The 21,398-nt window shown below is 38.4% G+C and overlaps 1 protein-coding gene across 1 annotated transcript in view; it reads left to right on the top strand.

Moving 5' to 3' along the window:
* The window catches only part of LOC306842594 (protein bicaudal D homolog 1-like), a gene marked incomplete at its 5' end in the record, with an annotated part of 33,661 nt that overhangs the window by 1,056 nt on the left and 11,207 nt on the right, over window positions 1-21,398 (top strand). Inside the window, 3 exons of the mRNA XM_079373547.1 lie at window positions 16,127-16,339; window positions 20,131-20,283; window positions 20,922-21,398. Coding sequence (XP_079229673.1) covers window positions 16,127-16,339; window positions 20,131-20,283; window positions 20,922-21,398 — 843 coding nt within the window. The remainder of the gene's footprint in view (window positions 1-16,126; window positions 16,340-20,130; window positions 20,284-20,921) is intronic.

Below are 21,398 nucleotides of genomic sequence, written 5' to 3'. Positions count from 1 at the left end.
TGTGTCAAAGCATTTAACAGTATCAAATTGGCGGATAGAGTGTCAGTAATGTATAAAAATAAGATTAAACACTCAATTTTCAGTTAAGGCATTTCATTATTGAATTCAGAGATGTTATTGACTAGCTCAGTTTAGTTTAAATAGTATCTGCAAAATCAAATTGACGATAATCACTAGAAATTAAGTGTCCCCAACTGAGCAAACCAGAGGCGACAGCGGCAAGGAACCAAAACTCCCTCTGTGACAGAAAGGAGAAAAAAAACCTTGGGAGAAACCAGGTTCAGTTGGGGGGCCAGTTCTCCTCTGGCCAGGAGATTATTGTTTATTTATTGTTTACTTATTGTTTTACTTACAATTTTAAATGTATAAATGTATTATATGTCTATTTTATATTGTTGCAATTTCTAATAATAATAGTATTATGTAGTTAGGTATTTCATTATATTTGAGTTATTTTCTTTTATTTTTAGTTAGATTGTATTTAAGTCGAGGTCTTCACTGGGGATATGTCCCCGGGGCTCATCCAGGTGTCCCGGCCTCCGCCAACGATCAGGGAGACATCATCTCCCGGAGCCGATCCACCATCTGATCCGGACACGGACTGAGAAACAGAATAAGAAAGAAACAGACAAATATTAGCGTAGATGCCATTCTTCTTACGATGTAACGAGTACATCGTGTGTTATGGGGAGTGTTCCCGGTTCCGGTTGATCTAATTAATGCAGCCTAACAATCCTTTAATGAATTTGAATAATAGAAGCGTAATAGTGTGTTATGTGTAAACCAGGTTAAATAAATGTGTCTTTAATCTAGATTTAATCTGACAGAGTGTGTCTGCCTCCCGAACAGTGTTAGGTAGATTGTTCCAGAGTTTGGGTGCTAAATAGGAAAAGGATCTGCTGCCCGCAGTCGATTTTGATATTCTAGGTATTATCAAACGGCCAGAGTTTTGAGAATGCAGCGGACGTGGAGGACCATAATGTGATAAGAGCTCGCTCAGGTACTGAGGAGCTAAGTCATTCAGGGCTTTATAAGTAGTTAACAAGATTTTAAAATCTATACGATGTTTGATAGGGAGCCAGTGCAGTGTTGACAGAACCGGGCTAATATGGTCGTACTTCCTGGTTCTAGTAAGGACTCTAGCTGCTGCATTTTGGACCAGCTGTAGTTTGTTGATCAAGCGTGCAGAACAACCACCCAATAAAGCATTACAATAGTCTAACCTTGAGGTCATAAACGCATGAATTAGCATTTCTGCATTTGACATTGAGAACATAGGTCGCAATTTAGATATGTTTTTGAGATGGAAAAACGCAGTTTTACAGATGCTAGAAATATGGCTTTCAAATGAAAGATTTCTATCAAACAGCATACCTAGGTTCCTAACTGATGAAGAAGAATTGACAGAGCAGCCGTCAAGTGTTAGATAGTGTTCTAGGTTATTACATGTGGGGTTTTTAGGTCCAATAATTAACACCTCTGTTTTTTCAGAATTTAGCAATAAGAAGTTACTCGTCATCCAGTTTTTTATTTCGACTATGCATTCTATTAGTTTCTCAATTTAGTGTGTTTCACCGGGTCGTGAAGAAATATAGAGCTGAGTATCATCAGCATAACAGTGAAAGCTAACACCATGTCTCCTGATAATATCTCCCAAGGGTAACATGTAAAGTGTGAAAAGTAACGGCCCTAGTACTGAACCTTGAGGTACTCCATACTGCACTTGTGATCGATATGATACCTCTTCATTCACTGCTACGAATTGATGGCAGTCAGATAACTACAATTTGAATCATGCTAAGGCACTTCCACTAATGCCAACAAAGTTTTCTAGTCTATTCAAAAGAATGTTGTGTCTTGTATATTGTATACTGTATCTTGCAGTATTGTATAGACAGAACTAAGCAGATGTTGGCTTGTTTAGTCAAATGCAAGTAACGTGTGAAGCTTGTATGAATCGTTTGTATTGTTATAACACACTTAAAAAAATTTTAAACATCATATTCACCCTCAGCCATCAGCCCATGTTTTTTTTATTGTCTGAGTTTCCTTACATCCTGAATTATAAGTACGATGAGTCAAATGGAGCATACAGTAACCATCCAAAGTGGACACCCTTTGCTGTTTTGTTACTGTATTCGATCGACCACAGTGTAACATATCTGGTACAAATGGACTCTTTTAGAGAGGTGAAATGATGAAGAGATAGGGATGAAAGGAGAGAGACAGCAGAAAATGAGACCAAAAGAGATGGAACGAGATACTTTCTGACTGCTGCAGTGATCCAGGAACCGTGGTTGTATTTATTTATCCATCAATATTGATGGTCAGTGTTAATGATGACATAGAGGGATATGGTAGCATGTTGAATTGATAAATCTGAAAGTTCCTCATAATATGTCATAATTGAGGCCCGGAAAATTGTAATGTTTGTTACATCTCTTATACTCACCAAGGCTGCATTTATTTATTAAAAAGACAGTAAAAACAGTAATATTTTGAAATATTGTTACAATTTAAAATCTATTTTTATTTATTTTAAAATGTAATTTATACCTGTGATGGGAAAGCTGTATTTCAACAGCCATTACTCCGTTCTTTAGTGTCACATGATCCTTTAAAAATCATTCAAATGTTTCAAATATGATTGAAGCAGAGTAGCCTGACCTTTTGACCCTTGTTTAGGTGTCGTTAGTGTTCCAAAAAAAATCTAATTTATTTTCAGAAAATTACACATACAAATATTAATTAAAGTTACTTGGACCATTTTTCAAAGCCTTATTTCAAAAAATGTGTCTAAATTATTTCACGATTGTCCTTGTGTTCCCTAATGACCCCTAAATTCTCCTGAAGTAAAGCAGACTGGAAGGCCAACAACTATGACTAATGGGTCTTTGTTTAGCTTCACAATATGACTGCTTATCTCAGACTTTTATAGTTCACTGACAGCAGTAAGTCATTTGCAGTAAATAATTGTCATGAAATCGTGTCAGTAATTGCACTTTTTCATGGCAGCTCCCCCTAGATCAGGCTAGTCTGCCTTGTGGGCTTGTCTTTAATTAACTCTATCATGATATAGCTCGTCCTTCAAAGCCAGCCCAAAAATTGGGGTCAGTTTGACATAATTTGCTTTCATTGTATCAATTAGTTTGGAATTGGATAGAACTGTGCAGCATCTGTTAGTTATTTGCAATGCAGTATTGTATTTAATCTATTCAGATTTAATTTCAGAAAAATTAGAAATGCATATTTCTTCATGTTTATTTAGAAAACCTTTAAGTACAGACAGTGCAGACAGTTGATTTATCTTCAAAGATTCAGAGTACAATCAATAATGCACATCTGTTTTGCTGCTTGCCTTTCGGATAGTATCTGTATCTCTGTTTCTGTTCAAAGCATCTGTGCTGTTTGTAATGGAGTCTGTCTGCGGCTGATAGTCTCGTGAAGGGCACGAGTCCTGGAGGTGATATTTCCTCTCGAGGATTGACTTGCTGTATTTGATCTCTTTTCTCCTTATCTGTCTATATTTCTCATTTATTCTGATATGAATATTAAACAGAATGTGAAAGACCACACTGCACTATTTGCCTTTGGGCTCCCAGCTCAATTCCTTGGAGAGTTTTGCCAGAATTTACTTGCAAATCAGATTGAATGTGCAAGAGGAAGGAAATGCCATATGAAATCTTTTTAAGAAACGCTTTCACCATATGCACACCTTTTTGTTTGTATTTTGAAGTTGTATAATATATCCCAGTACATTGTTGTGCTAAGCATAACTGTGGGTATGTTTGTTTTCTATGATGGATATTTTTGTGAATATATTTTAGTTAGCACACATTTCTGTGTATGGTTGGTAAGTTGTTCCATTTATAAAGTCGGAAATTGCTGTTAGAATTCATCAATCCATTGTTAATCTTGTTAAATGGAACATGAAGAATGAAGTAATTGTTAGAATTTGGCCACTGGAAAACAGGTCAATGCCATTAGTTTATTAAATGTTGCCAAAAAGGAAATACTACAAAGGTATTAACCCAAAATCAAGCTTAAAAGGACAGTTATCCTTACCTTCATGTTCTTCCAAGCCTGTATGACTTTCTTTTTCTGCAGAACGCAGAAGATATTTTGAATGTTTGAACTGTTTTGTTCATATAATGAAAGTCAATGGGGTCCAAAACAATGTTAGAAAAACACACATTTAAAAAAAAAAAAAAAAGTATTTTTGAACAACATGAGGGTGAGTAAATTGTGACAGAATTTTCTCTTTTTGTTTACTTGTTACAAAAATTCAATCACCAGTTAACTAAATGAGTAAAATGATTCACTGTTATGCATGTTTTTTAATCTATTTGTGGTAAACAGCAAGAGCTCAAAATGTTTTTTGGTCCCTCAGGAAACAGAGGAAATAGGCTGTTGAGTGTTTTATGGTTACAAATGGAGGGTATGTGTACTTGAAAAGTAATGCCCTACAGTTCTGTTTCCACTGAAATGCTCTTGATGTGACTTGATCTACAGTGATAAGACAGGAAAATCTTTATGATTTTTGGAAGATGCTGAACATCTCATATCTGAGCTGTTTCACTGGTATGGTCTTTGCAGTTGGTACAAATGGATCAAAGTGTTTACATTCTTGGCTATACCTGTGCATTTATACTTCTATCAAAGCATTCAAGTTCAAACCCATGACCTTGGTGTTGCTGGCACCTTGCTATACTCTTTGAGCTACATAACTTGCAGTAAACAAAGTAAGGGTGTAAGTGGTACTGTGTAAGGTATAGGGTGGAAATATGGTAGGAACTCTGATGAATCTTGAGTCTCGTCCTTAGTAACTGTCGGGCCTCTTTTAAATACTCACAAAAGGGCATAGAGCATTTCTAGGTCATCCATATGGAGTCATAAATCTGCCAGTCCTAGACTGAGAAAGAAAAGGGAAAGTGATGTCGTAAGAGACAGAGAGAAGGACACAGTAGAAAGGAAGCCTCGTAGGACTCTGCCTGCCTCCCCCTCACAACATCAACATCAACACAAGGAGCTGATCGATAAAAACTGGTCGTACAGGCCCTAGTTTTTTTGCCCAGCCCCCATAGTCAGCCCTCTTGGCACAAAGGACCTCATCTCTCAAGATTCCCCAGTGGTGAGAGATATTGATTTTAGTCTTGGATGCTCTGATGCAAATTATTTTTTGCATTGTGAGCCAGCACCACACTCCAAATTAATACCAATAAACAGCATTTTCAGTGCTACTACAGAGAGAAGGCCTAATTAATTATATACTTAATTAAGCATCACTATTTCATCGCTCATTCTTAGGATTAAGGATTTAGATAAAAGCTGTAAATATGGGGCCCTATGAAATCTGTTTTATTTCTTCCCAAATTCTTTTTTCTGGATAAATGTTCTAGTAATCAAAAAGCACATAAAATTAATTTAAATCATGAAATACAATATATACAATTCAAGAACAATTTTTGAAAATTAAAATAAAAAAAATAAAAAAAAAATTAGGGCCCTATGAAATCTCTTTTTATTTTTCCCCAAATTCTATGTTTTATGTTTTAATTTTTCTAGATTTTTTTTATAATTAAAAAAGACTAAACAATTTAATTCATAAAACTTTAATTCATCATTTTTATTTATTTATTATAATAATAGGGCTCTATGAATTTTTTGATCTATTTATTTTTTATTTTTAGGGAAATTCTGTATTGTCTGTCCAGCTTTTGTGATTTAATACAAATGAATGGTAAAAAATGTTAATCAAAGGAATGCATGAAATATTTTAATCTAGTTTAATTCATATTTTAAAACATAATCAATTGAAAATGTAACAATTCCTTTTACCTTTGGCATTCAAAGTGCTGTACAATAGAGTATTACTGTTAAAATTAAAACATGGAATTATTTTATTCTAAATGTATTATTAATATTATTATTACTACTATAAGAAGTAAACACTATACTGTACAATATTGATATATATCTGTCATAGTTTCTCCAAGTTAAACCAAAGTTTTATGTTGAAAGTTGTTCTGAAGACCTTTAAGGTTCTGTGTGAATGACAGGATTCCATCATTCCATCCGTGTTTTCTGCCTCACTAAAATCACAGGACCCTATGAATATAAACTTTGGTGGCACCTAATGATACGTCTAATTATGCATCTGGTTGAGCTTGGTAATGTTTTTTGCATGATGAAGGATGAATTATGGATTGGGTCTTTTGACTTGGGCCGGTAAGAAAGCCACATAACAACCACCAAGCAACAATTCCCTAAGTCCCTGCTGGAATTAAGTGACACAAATTGATGCATCGACTTGGTTGGCAGCACTCACATTTGGGCCGTTGGGACACTATTAAGAACTAACCAAATAAGAATTTGCAGCCTGCCAACAAAAATAACAACAACAATAGATAATCAAGGTAACGTAAAAACACAGTGCTGTCCTCTGCAGGTCAGGTAAAGTATTACAAAGCAGTCAATACCTATGTCTGTACAATCTTGTGATCAATGCAGTAAACTTTGTAAGGCTAGAAAGCTTGACTGTGTGAGATGTAAGTTAATTTTGCTTCTTTGCTGTCTCCAGTAATTTTCAGAGTTCTGGGTGGATCTGAAAATATCAAACAGCAGTGGCTCTACAGAACTGGTGTGGATTCAGGCCTGTACCTTTTACATCTCTCAGTGCAGAAACTGCCTAGAACCCTGCACAGTTTTTAACTGTTTATTTCTGCTGCAATGAGACTTTGGGTATTGGTTGTTGCTTATGTTATGTGTATTGGTTTGTTATGTGTATTGGTTGTTGCTTTACTTCAGCTTTTTAGACTGCAACTTCACTGGCTGCAGTAAAAGAAACTGTGGGCTCTGACAATGAAATGAATAAAGTCTGTACTCTGCTCTTACAGAGCGGTTATGACTGTTTCAGCCAGTTGTAGACTATAGAGTCTATATCTCTCATTTGTTCTCCCTCTAAGTTCTCTCTCTCTTTGTAGAGTTTTCTACAAGTATTTTTTACAAGTATCTCTACTTAGTATTTCTGTCTTTATATACATGTGTGTGCGTGTGTGTGTGTGTGCGTGAGTGTGTGTGTGTGTGTGTGTGTGTGTACACACACTCTATATACTGTAATACCCCATGCACATTATCATGTCAAAAACTTAGATTTAGAATATTAGAACTAAAAACAGCAACATAACATGGGCATCAATCACTTTACTGAATACTTGCAGTCTAAGAATAAATAATTATTACCTTATGATCCATCTGTTTTCAAATCCACATCACTTGAATATTTCAACATTGATATCTGTCAAAAAATAACTTGCACAATACACTCTCATATGCTGATACATAGAGTCGAGAACTTGACGGGCGATTTTTATAAATGTAGTTTTATCACAGCCTTCTCAGTTGTTTAAAAGATTAAGGCAATAATAAAAGTTTAATAAAATGTTGTTTAATTTTCCAATTAAGATTTGATCAATATTTGCATATTTTGAGCCATATCATTTATATATTTAATAAATGTATACCTATTATATGTGGGAATCAATTGATTTGCATCTGCTTTCCTAAAATACAACTGTCCATGCCAACATTTTAACACATCCATTTTCATAGCAGTCTATTTCTGTTCAAATAAAATAGTCAATTTTTAACTTTTTGTTTTAATTTAAGAAAATTGATTTTTATTTTAATTTCTTTAATTTTAGATAAACAAACATTCTATGGCAACGTGCACCTCTGACACTTACATTGTAGACACAATGCTAGACATCAGACTCGTATGATTATATCAATATAATCCTCCAGTAAATCTAATATCCCCATCACCAATTTATTTCCATGCCAGCATGTTAAAAGCAGACTCAGCCATCCATTACACCCTGTTTAGATGATGCCCAGTGGCACAGTTTCCTGTCCTTCAGTGTTTGTGTGTTCAGGTGGTAGTGGCCCATGGCTCCTGACCTGTGTGCTAATTAAATGGGACCCTGCCCAGTCTCAGTTCCCTTCCCAGCATGTATGTAGGACGCTCGCTCTCTAAGGATGGCTAATAAGTGACGTTGTTATAAGATGCTTGAGGCAGAGGACTGGAATACAATCTCTCTATACGGGGCAATTTACTGCCCTAAAATACTCCAGACCTGGCCTAGCCTGTGCTTATGACCGATGACACTCCAAAAAAGAGACAAAGAAGAAGAGACAGCGAGAGCAATACCATATAAAACCCAATCATATATTTTTCACTGTGATGAATGGACTTGTTTTCGGTGCCTCGGGAGGTGCAGTAAATTTATTGTTGACTACTTAATGCTGTATTAGTATGATGAGTTACACATTTATCATTGAAGTGAACCACCGTTCAAGTTGCAGATAATTTTCACATCAACTGATGGGCTGTGCGCAGTGCTGATGTGCATTAATGCTTACTCAAAATAAGCAATTTAAGTGGCTCTGTTCAATTAAAGATGAAGCTGTATTCATATTCTGTTTAGGTGCATGTATGCTGTGAATTTCAATTTCAAACAGAATCAAATCTCTTTCAACAAGGTGTAATGAAGAAGAAAAGCCTCTTTTCTTGCTCCAGGCTCCTAATTCCCAAGCATCTTCTGCCCCAAAGGTGATTTGTAGTAATATAGTCTTCTATTATTCTCGCCCTGCATTCCCCTGTCAGCTGAACATGTGTTGCAGTGAAGAAGAAGTGCTGCATTGCTGCAGATGCATGCAACTGAAGAAGTGTTTAGTATATCCTCCTCCTCCCTTTGTCTTTATAAACACACTTACCAGGACGTGGTAGTTTAGTGTGTCTGTATGATGTGCCATACAAATAGCTAATTTTCCACAAAATAATATTATGTAGTATATGAGCATTGCTAAAAAGAACAATGTTTTAGATGCTTCATTAGGAGTAGTTAAATATTGTTGACATGAATCAAATAATTTTTAGTTTTGATAAAATAAAAAACTTACTTTTATATAAAACAACCTTTTTATACAATAATTTTATGTAATATTGTTCAACGGTTTGGGGTCAGTAGTTTAGTTTTTCTGTAAGAAATTAATACTGATTTTACAGTATTTTTTTTATCAAATATATGCAACCTTGGTAAGCGTAAGAGATATTAAAAAGTCCTCCCAACCCCAAACTTTTTAAAAGCATATTTATTATGTTGCATCTGAGCATATTTTTATTTATAACTAATCATGCTAAAATCATGCTAATCATGCTGAAAATACCAAAAATATGTTGTATTTTGGATGCTGGTCTCCATAATAAGCTGCTGGTGTGTTGGGATCCCCATTAGACTTGTTAACTAGCTTAACCAGCACTTTTTTTGGTCACCCAGCTTAAATAGAGAATTCAAACTGGTCAACAGCTTGAGTGTTGTTGTTTGCTATGTTGATCCACCTGCTAGACCAGCACCAAATCAGCACTAATAGACATTTATGCAGGTCTATGGTGTTCTGGAATTAAGATTGTATTGTTTGGTTTCTCTCATTGTTGAGGAAAGCATTGTAGCCAAACTCCACCCTGGATTTATAAGCCTCCTGAGACTCTGAGAACCTCCCTGGTTTTTTTCCACACATTGCTGAAACTGTTGTGAAAAATACAACAGGAAATGACCTTGCTTATGGGATGAAAACCCCACCAAAACTCAACAAGCTCCAGGTAGCATCACACAGGTTGTGAACTATAGCTACTGTTTGTGCTCATTACTCATAATGTTGGCCAGTACTGAAGCTAAAAGTAAATAATTGGTTCTGTTGTCATAATAATAATGCTGGATTTTTCAAGCATTGCATAGCAGTGCAATTGGAATGGTGATTATTTTGTTTTATGAGACTTTACTGCAAAGCTTTTACTATTTAAGCTTTCTGTTTTCTATGTGACTATGTGCACATATTCTGTGCTATGAGACTCCATAATGCTGGCTTGCTAATGTGTCTGGTTCCATCTATGATTCTGCACACTGACAAGAAGCCTGTGAAACTCTCACACGCTATATGTCTGAGTCATGATGATAAATCTGTGAACTGGCAGCATGACCACAAGCCCTCTTGTGTCTTTTCCTCTAAGACTTTGCCTTGAGGTAACTCTTCTCTTCTCTTCTCTTCTCTTCTCTTCTCTTCTCTTCTCTTCTCTTCTCTTCTCTTCTCTTCTCTTCTCTTCTCTTCTCTTCTCTTCTCTTCTCTTCTCTTCTCTTCTCTTCTCTATTGCCTATACTGTATGTGTTTCATAATATAATAATAAGTTATTCACTGAATACTGTACACACTCCAAAGTAAAGTGGTTTTGTATGCAGCTTCTGATACATTAGTCTAGCAACATGCCAACTTCTGAGCCATCTGTTAAAGTTAGTTAAGAAAGATTAAGTTTGTTAGCATTGGGTTGCTGCTGATATTCTACTATTCCATTCTGGTTAGAATGCTGTTTATGTTTCCAGTGCACTACATAGACAGCAGACTATGAGACAGCTTAATAGGTTTTGGACACCTCATCTCATTAGTGGCAAAGCTTGACAGATTTTTAGGGATTTTGTGTAGGATGGTAGGAATAATGAATAGTTCTGTCATTTTCTTGGCAGATTTCATGCAGTAAAAGTCAGTTTACACCCACATATACAACTTACCAGCATTATATTGTATGTACAGTAGAACTACTAAATGCATCAGTCAAAATGAATGCGATGCGCTCGCTTTTGCTTATAACTTTGCATAAAACATTGTTTTGGCCATATGTGCTGATGTCAGGGTTCAAATCAGTGTGTGATTTATGTTAGGATTCATTTTTGCTTACATAATCTTTGGTGGAGTCGTGAGGAGCTTTGTTAGGAGTGTGCAGAAATTTGTTGTGCCAATTATTCTCTCTCTTTCCAAGGTTTCTTGTATGCAGTTGAATATTGTCAACACACTTGGATCAATAAGTTTTACTGTTATATATAAAGTAATTTTGCAATATCTTGCTAACTGCACTGATACCATAGCATATTGCTGTTACATGTTCATCTGTTTTAGTTGTGTTTTGCCATGTCTTCCATTGACCTAGTTTTCCTTAGTTTCCCTGATTAGTTTATTAGCTCCTCGCCTGTTTCTGTTTCCCCATTATTACTTTCAGTACTTAAAGCCTGTGTTCTCACCAAGTCCATTCTGGTTCATCAAGTCCATTCTACTGCTTGCTCCTGGACTTTCTCTGTTTTGACTTCTCATTAAAAGACTTTATTTTGATTATCTTTTGTTGTGCGCTTCATTAGCAAGCACCAACATAACAGAATAGCAGACCCTCATAGTGAGTAAAGTTTAGTGGCGTTTTTCCTTCTGTTGATTTTTTTCCTTTCTCCTCGTTCCTCTCCCGGGATGGATCTGCCCACAGTCCAACTCCTGTGTCTGGAGCAACAGGACCATTCGCTGGAGGAACACACCAGGGACTTTTAGATCTGGCGTGCCTTACGCACTTCCCGGACCGCTCGATTTGTATATTCTACATCACCAGCCTGAGCGACCAGTGTGTGAGCCACGCCTGCCAGCAAACAGTCCCAAGGAGGATTTCGCCTCTTTCGTGGAGTGGGTGCTGGAGAACAACGGATCTCCAATTACCATCTGCCCCTCTGAGGAAAATATCTCCAGTCCCACTTCCAAACCAGAGACCAGCCAGCCGTCATCCCGCTGCACGGAGCTGCTGCCTGTGCCCACTGCAGACGGAGAGCCTGAGCCCTCCGCGACTGAGCCAATCATCACCACAGAGCCGGAGCCTCAAGCATCGTCTGACCAAGTGCGTGAGCCGGCAACATCGTCTGTCCCCGAGGGAGTTATGGTGGTGATCGAGGGCTTGGAGGGAAGCCCCGCCCACACTCCCGCGACTGAGGGTGAGCTGCAACTGGTATCTGGGAACCATATTGCGGAACTTAAGGACATCTTCGAAATGGATCTTGTAGACTGGTTTGGGGAGGTATTACCCAGTGCTCCTAAATCTCCTGTGTCTCCGCTGGTTCTGTCCAGCACTGAATCTCCTGTGTCTCCGCTGGTCCCGTCCAGCCCTGAATCTCCTGTGTCTCCTCTGGTCCCGTCCAGCCCTGAATCTCCTGCGTTTCCGCTGGTTCCGCCCAGCTCAAGTCATCCTGTGTTCCCTCCCAGCCTCCCTCTCCCGCGTCCTCTTAAACCAGCCAGTTCCTCAGCCCAAGTCCCGCTGGTGCCTGTCAGCCCCTCAGCTCATCCTCAGTCTGCGCCAGCTGGGCGCTGTGGTCCATCGCCTCGGGACTTCCAGCATCCAGCTCTGCCAAGGCGTGAGGATCCCCTGTCTCCACCTCCAGCCTCCGAGCCCTGGACTCCATCTCGGTCCTTCGAAATATCGGCTCCACCTTGGCTCATAGCTCCCTCGTCTCCACCGTGGCCCGTCCTCCCATCAGCTCCACCGGGCTCCCTCATCCCTCCGGCTCCGCCTTGGTCAGTCGTTGACCATCTGCCGCCTCGGGACTCCACTCCTCTGGCTTCGCCTCATCACTCCGCCCTCCGGCTCTGTCAGGCTCCTCCTTCCCTTCAGCTCCACCTTCGTCCTCCGCCACTCCGGCTCCGCTGGGGCATTCCGGATCCCTGCCTCTGCCTCAGTCACCTGAGCTGCTGGCTCCGCCTAGGCCCTCCGGATCCTCGATGTCACCCTGGCTCTCCGTTTGCTCGGCTCCATCCTGGGCTCCTCATCCACCGACTCAGTCTCCGTCAGTCGGCCCCCGGGTGTCGACGGTTCCATCTCCACCATGGCTCCTCCCGCCGTCGACTCCACCGTGGGCCGCTATCCTGGCCGGCCTCTGGATTTCCATCTGGCTCCTTCTGCTCCGGGCTCCTCCATGGCTCCTCCCACCCTCCATTCCCCCATGGACTTGTTTTTTTTTTGGACTATTTTTTCTGCTCCTTTGCCATTACCTGCTCCTCTCCCGCCTGCTGAATCCCCACCCTCCCTCCTCTGTTGGACTGCTTTTTGTCGTTCCGGGAGGGAACTAGGGTTACATACGTAACCTGAGATGATTTTCTGGGTTTTGCTGGCAGCGGTACAAAACAGACTACTGCCCTGCTTGTCACAGACACGCAGACGCTGCCACCACGACTGTCTGGAACAAATCACTGACAGCACTGACTGATGTCTGCTCTGAGTGCTCTCTTTCTCTTTTTTTCTTTCTGTTTCCTATACACACGTATGTTCATGTGAAAGAGGTGAATTCACATAAATGTTTGCACAGTATGGTGTTTAATGTTATTGCAGCTGTTGCTGTTGACACTTGTGCTTTCAGATACTTCCTGTTGTTGCAGCTAAAGTAAAACATACTATCTGTTCGCAGACACAGTTACAGTGATGCTTGCAATATGCAGGAGATAGTAAGATGTGTAAGAATGATATTTTATTTTTGTCTACTATTTTATTTTATTTTTTCATCAATTTCATCATTTAATATCATAATGAAAATAAAGTGTTTGTGTGTGTGTGTAATACAAATATTAAACATTACATAATTGTAATATAAATATAATTATAATATCAAAATATAGTTTTAAGTATAATGAAAAATATAATTAAACAAAAATAAGACACTATATTTTGTTTAATAGTTTATTTCTGTTTACTTTTTCATTTGTTTTGCTATTTTATTAAAAGTTTCATCAGACATATATACTGTATGTATAAGCATTTTTTTATTTTATTATATTTTTAGTGATAAATACAAAACACAACAAAATATGTATTAAACACAAAAAATATATATTTTTAAAAAACATTTTGTATAAATGCTTTTTTATTTTGAAAGAAATATGGCTCTGACATTTTTTCTGAGCTTCACCCAAGAGACACTGTGCTCAAAATCTTCCAAAATTTTGAATATGCCATCAGCCTCACAAAATTACAATTCAGAAACTAGTTAGACTGATTATTGAGTGGGCATCGTAGAGTGACTGCCTGCTCTAAAAAACAGGAACCAGATGGAGAAAGTCGGCATTATGGACACACTTCCTCCACAAACCATCTGCCTCCTACATTATACAGCAAAGATCCAGTCTCTGTGGTCACAGCAACGTCCGATATGTGAGTCCATACATCTCTCTCTTGTTCTCTCTCAGAGCGCAGCTGGGAGGCAGAGGGCCTTCAGCAAGGATTCTGGGACATTGACAGGCCCTCATTTTAAATCACAATGAGAGCTTATTCACACTTCTGTCACTGAATTAATCAAAGTGGCGTATCCATTCGCTTTTGTGCCTTTTCCCCAGAGTTCAGCAATCAAAAGGAAAAAAAATTGAGTGTTAAAGGGATAGTACACCCAAAAATGATTGAAAAGACTTATATTGACTAGTCTTCAGAAGCCGTGTAGTAGCTTTTGTCTAAGAAATATACTGAACTGGTGGTCCTTGTGGCAGTGGCCTGTTAACCACTGAAACCTGCTTATTAAGTAGAATAAGTTAAGTAGAATTTGAGAATTGGATCAAATATACTGCAAAGTGCATCGTAAATCAAGTTCTTGGCATTAATAAAAAAATAATGTTGTAGCAATATCCTCATTGTTCCTGTTCATGAAGTGGGCAAGTATGATGAATGTCCTGTGGTCACAACAGACAATATACTCTCATCCTCTATAGGCACTAAAAAGCAATCTCTTGTTGTTTACACTCTAATACATGGGTAATAGTTGCTTATAAAACTAAACAGTTACTGTTGATATGATAAATAACATGTTATTGTGCATTCATTTATTTATGCATAAAGGGATTTTTGGACCATTACGATTTTTTGCATACTGACATTTTCATCACAAATAAAAACTAAATTCTCATTACTGTCATACATTTTATTTTATTTGTTTTATTTAGAAATATGTGTAAATATCTTTACATGTAAATCATTTTTGCATTTACCCAAACAACCTTTTTTTTTTAAATATTGTATTTCTTGAAATCTTTCTTTCTTAAGATACAGTAGTTATTATGACTGGAATTGATTAAGTGCTTGGAAAGCCATTCCAGTATTTGACATTTTCTATTTCCACATCAGCAACTTTTAACCACCGTCACTCTTCAGTCAGATTTGCTGTAAGGTGCTATCTACCGGTACTCCAATTGATTTTTTCCCCACATCCATATACACATCTCTTCCACTTTTTAGTGCGTCTTTAATTGATTTTCTCTTCAGATGGGAGGTCTCTGCTGGTACACATCCCAGTTATCCTTCTCTCATAATGGCTCCGGTATTGTGGGCATCTCAGGGACACCATAAAACCTGCACCGGTCATTATTGCTTTACTGACTTATTGGTTAAAATGCATCATAATGCACATGTGCAATAGTGTACATGTAGTGTCACTAAAGCATACTGATTAGCCTTGTGATAACTTTTCAGAAAAGGTCAGACTGTTAATCCTGGCTCATCCCTCCTTCCTGTTTACCATCTATTGTCATCTTCCAATCAAGACAGGATGCTTAAGTCATGAAACGCCGGATCTGCATGGCGTGAAAACCTGTGTCAGGGGAATCGGAACAGTGTTTCTATTGATCCGAGTGAGCAGATGAAATATTATCTCAGTTACCTTGAAGTGCATGCAGCACTTTGCCTGGGCAGGTGATGAGAGGGAAAAGGTGGTTCAGTTTTGCTGAAATGTGTGCGGAAGTGTGATTGAAATTCAAAATACATTAGCAAAACCTTAACAAACACATCACATGTATGGCATCTAACACACACCTTGTTGTTGTTGAATTTTTCATGCTGGGAGCTCAGTCAAATCTGAGCAAGATCAAATCTGTTGTATTTTACTGCCTTGTCGCTTTCTGTCATATCAGATCACATTGATTTTGTTCGTTTGCTGTCATTTAGCATATTAGTTTATTCATGTGGGTCATTTAATTGTTCTTGACACTTGCTAATGGAACATATCCATCAATGTGTTAATTGCTTGATCTTTTGTAATAAATTAGTATGTTGTAATGCATTGTTAAAATATGCAGAGGCTCAGTATACTTAAAGGGATAGTTCACCCAAAAACCTGTCATCATTTACTCACTCTCAAGTTGTTTCAAACCTGTGTGAGTTTCTGTCTTCTGTTGAACACAAAAGAAGATATTTTTGAAGAACACCTCTTTTTCTCTCTCTGTCATTCATTTCCAGGCGTTTGGTCAGGCGTACACCAACCAGCGTAAAGTCGCCGAGGATGGTGAGACAAACGAAGAGACCCTGCTACAGGAATCTGCCTCCAAAGAGGCCTATTACATGGGACGTCTGGTGGACCTTCAAAGCCAGCTCAACGTGAGCAGCTCTGTGGCCTCCAACGCCCAAGCGGAGGCTGAACGTCTCAACGCCCTGGTGAAGGAATTCAGAGAGGTGAGTTGTGTATTTTCTTTTACTTTTAAAACTGCTGTCACATTACATATCCATATAAAAATATCCAAGTACTGTAGACACATCTGAATGGTAGCTCTCCCTTTCTCAACATAATTAATTTTACAAGACTATTAAACTTCATCTTGGGTCAAAAGGTTATTTCGAGGGCAATCAGACTGTGTGTAGTGTGTCAGCAGTCATTGGAGGCAGAGGGTGGTGTCAGGGTCAGAGACTGTCGCCATAGTGCATTGTAGGGGGCAAATCCATGGCTAAGCTGGGGCATAAGAGAAATGCCCTGAGGTCGGCACAAAGACACACTGTACACACACACGGCCACTGCGGCCCTTTGAGACAGGGAATTTCACTAAGAATTTCAGTACCTCGCATTTCTGTTGAGTCTGTTGGTGTAATGTTAAAAACATATACAGGGTTATTGTAGTTAAGTAAAGCTGAAACCATGACAAACATTTTTGTTAAATTTTGTTTCTTTAAAAAGAAATGCTATTAATTTCGGTTAATTTTTTTAATATTTCTTATTTTCATTTAGTTGAACTTGGTGTACTAAAATCGATAAAACTAAAATTGTAAAAAATTACTAAAAACATTTACATTTTAAAAAACTATTATAAATGGCAAAAAAAAAAACTAAAAATGTAACTAAAAAGAACATGAAACTGGAAAATATGAAAAGTCAAAAATAATTCAAACTGTCAATGAAAATTATTATAGTATCTCTCGGTAATACTAAAATAACACGGAGGATATGGTGTGTGCCAGAAAGTTTAGGCCAGTAAGATGTGTTCATAACTGGTGTTCATCTTTTTTTATTTATTTTAATAACAGCTTTTTAACAACAGTACAGAAACATTATGAGTAAGCAATTCATAGACTGACTTCCCAAAATCTCTATGGCACATTCAGGGGAGCTCTGTTTATTTCAGGTGGGCCAACATGTCATATTCTGGCTCGACCAATGGTTCGAGTTTGGGGCGGTTCTGTTTAATGACCAATGAAAGAGGGGGTGGTTTGGAAGTCATTATTTTTGCAATACCATTTGATGTCACTAGTGTAATTTTGGCCTTTGTGTACTTCATAATACAGGTGAAGCATTTCAGTCTTATAACCAGCTTTACTGGTTAGCGGATTTTGGCACGGCACGTACTAGGTTTGCTCCTGTACTGTAGGCTACTGCACTGCTCCTGACCCCTGAGTGTGTGAAGCCCATGATTACCACTGCTACAATAGAGCTGTACTGGGAGATAATTGGTTAGTAATCCCCTGGAGTTCATGCCCAGCTCATTTGAACTGGCATGGCAGCGCTTGGAATATGCAATGAGACATCACATCCTCTGGGAGAGCTGTGGTATTGTGTACAGCAATCAATATCTCAGCTCAGGGGAAGGTCATCTGCCAGGGTGTGCAAAATATCTCACACCATTACAGTGTTTGATCCTCTTATTCCAGTTATGGAGGATTTGTTGGCGACAGCTTTAGTTCAATTTGGATGGATTTTGTTGCACCTTCAGTGAACGTCTAGACACAGGTTTTTTTTTTAATAGACACTAGGTTATAAAACCTAACTTTATATATATTCTCAATAAATACAAAGTATATATATATATATATATATATATATATATACATGACCACAAATATATTTTTATCAATAACGCATGAACTTGCCCAGCCCTATATATATATATTTTTTTTTTAGAAAAAAACTTTACTGACCCCAAATAAACTTTGTGTAAATTATATATGTAACTCTAAATAAAACGGGTGGTCTTGAGATTATTAAAATATGCTGTGCGCTACACGTTTGTCTTACTGCCCAATCAGCATCTAGGTTTCTCCCAAGGTTGGCTCCGTTCCCATGTCTGTTCCACACCTTTGACTCTTCATCAGCAGTTCTGCCCAGTTTGTGCAATGGTGGGGGTTTTCTCGCTTCCAGCAATCTGCTCTTGAAGAATAGTTAAAGTATTCCAAAGTTTTACTACACAATGTTGTGAATGTTGGCACAAACAGTTGTACGAGGCATTGTGATTGAAGATCAGGGCTGGTACCTTGGTAGAAAGCAATAAAGAGGTACCTTTTGGCCTCTTAATGTGACTCACTGTTATATAGATTAATGCTACATTATCACACACATTTTGTCATCTTGCTTGTAACATTCTGTTTCAGCTGTTGTAGAAGCCTTTGTTTCAGCTTTCCCATATAGATTGAATTGTGAGGAAGAAAGTGCTGACTTGAGGGTTTCCTCTAACGGAAAGCAATTTGTTACCCAGCATTCCAGTCAGCTCAAGTGTTGACATGCTCAGTATCATCTTAGACTCTGACTCACAGAGATACAAAGCTATTATATGTAAGGCTAATGCATTTTTATAGATTCCTTACAAAGATTAATCATGACATACTCACACATACTGTATGGAACTATGAAACACCAATATAATGACAACCAGGAGGCTCTTAATAGATATGTAGGGTTTACTGCTACTTATTTAATTTAATTTCATTTTATTTTATTATACCACCATTACTATGACAATAATGAGTGCCTCAATAGATATATAGGGTTACTGCTGCTTATTTTATTTTATTTTATTATCTATTTAATTTTATTATAGGTTTTTTTCATAAATTAGAATAGAATAGAATGGGTAAGTGCTAGTATTAATTGGTCAGGTGATGGCGAAAAAGATGTGTCTTTAGAAGTTTTTTAAAAAAGGCTACAGATTCAGCTGCTCGGATTGAGATAGGCAGGTCGTTCCACCAGCTGGGAACAGTCCAGAAAAAGGCGTCGTTCACTTGCAGAGCGCAAGCTTCTGGAGGGCACATAGGTCTGAACTAGTGATTTTAGGTATATTGGTGCAGTGCCAGTGGTTGTCTTGTAGGCAAGCATCAGTACTTTGAATTTGATGTGAGCAGCTATTGGTAGCCAGCGCAAGCTATTGAAGAGGGGTGTGGCGTGAGCTTTCTTCAGCTCGTTGAAGACCACTCTCGCTGCTGCATTCTGGATCAGTTGCAGAGGCTTGATAGTACATGCAGGAAGGCCCGCCAAGAGAGCATTACAATAGTCCAGTCTGGAGAGAACAAGAGCTTGGACAAGCAGCTGTGCGGTCTGCTTTGATAGGAAGGGTCTAATCTTCCTAATGTTGTATAAGGCAAATCTGGACGTCCGAGCCATTGTAGCAATATGGTCTAATACCACCATTATAATGACAATAAGGAGTCCTCAATAGATATATAGGGTTACTGCGTATTTTATTTTATTTTATTTTATTGATTTTTTGGACCCTTCAAACTATGCTGTCCAGAACATCGATGCTGTTCTTACCTCTTACCTCATTTTGGTCAGAGCCTAACTCCAGCCACTGGCAATATTTGAAAAATGCTGGAAAAGTGGGCAGAGCCCAGCGGAGACCGAGGGGACGTGGTGAGCTCGTGCGGGGGCGTGGTTAGTAAGTGCCATCATACGTCACAGGGGTATGCAATGTCCAATAGGAAAATTCAACTGCAGTAGCCACCGTTCAACCTGTAGAGGGCAGCGCTCAGACGTTTTTACACCATATATTGTAGAATTAAAACACTTTATAACCAAATGAATCAATGCACAGCACTAATAAAGACAGTCTTACAGATCATTAACTCAAAAAAGTTGTTTTTTTAGGGTTAAGTTACCCTTTAACAAGCGGATTTTTTCAATCATTCTTTGTTCTGAAATGGGGTAATGGATAAACAGCCAGGTGACTCATGTTTTTTTCTGTTGTCCTTCCCTTTCTCTCTTTCAGAATAATGAGATGTTAGAGCTACAGAGGAACAGGATGAGAGAGGAAATCAGAGAGTATAAGTTCAGAGAGACCAGACTGCTGCAGGACTACACTGAACTGGAGGAGGAGAACATCACCCTACAGAAACTAGTGTCAACACTCAAACAGAATCAGGTATACATACACACACACAATAATTGTGAAACACAGTGTCAGAACCACTATAGAGTAGAATTACATGTAGTCACTTAAATTTAGTGGCTCTACTGACCTTTTGACATCCAGAAGTTTTTCTTCACATTTAAAATGTTAGGTTTCTTGCACCAAAAATTTAATTTTGTGTTCAATTAAGTTTCCCTGCTGTACTTTCAAGCTTAACATGATTTAACCCAGTTAGACACATTACTGGATCAATATCTTCGATGATCCTGGATCAACATTAACCAATTAACCTATTAACCAATCAGATTTGAGGGCTTAAGGTTGGGGTTTGGTTTCAACAACATTTTCATAAACCAATGATTTTAGTAGTACGTAAGAGTTAGGACTGTGATTTTATGGGATGATTTGATGGTATAGAATGTTCACTTATGAACATGTCCTACTTGAATCACATTTTGCGCACCTGTAAGATTATGCCATATGTTAATATATATTACATGGAAAACATTTGCCTGAAATGAGCATGTATAAATATATAATATACACACAATATTATTCTTATTCTTATTCTGTCTTATTCTTATATTTCACAGTCAAGTGTCCACAAATATGCCTGTTCACATTCTCTTTAATCTCCTTAAAATTAACAGGTGGAATATGAGGGTCTAAAGCATGAAATCAAAGTGCTTGAGGAAGAGACGGTTCTACTCAACAGCCAGCTGGAAGATGCTTTGCGTTTGAAAGACATTTCTGAAGGCCAGTTAGAAGAGGCGTTGGACGCTCTTAAGAGTGAGAGAGAGCAGAAAAACAATCTGAGAAAGGAGCTGGCCCATCATCTCAGCCTGACGGACAGCGTGTACGGAGCCTGCACCCACCTGGCCATCTCTGCCGTGGAGGGTTTGAAGATCGCAGAGGAGGCGGCGACCAATGGCACGTCTGCGTCTGGGTCCAACCCCAACAATGAGGACCGTAACCGCTGTAATGAGTGCAATGGGCATGGACCAAAGGTGAACGGAGAATATCACCGACCGGGAGGCAGGAAGGGAGAGGTGCTGCACCCAGTGTCTGATCTCTTCAGCGAACTCAACCTGTCTGAGATACAGAAACTCAAACAACAGCTCCTACAG

Source organism: Barbus barbus (assembly GCF_936440315.1).
Source record: "Barbus barbus genome assembly, chromosome: 23".
NCBI classification, from domain to species: domain Eukaryota; kingdom Metazoa; phylum Chordata; class Actinopteri; order Cypriniformes; family Cyprinidae; genus Barbus; species Barbus barbus.
The sequence above is the reverse complement of the archived record's forward strand: the minus strand, read 5'-3'. Positions and strand labels throughout refer to the sequence as shown.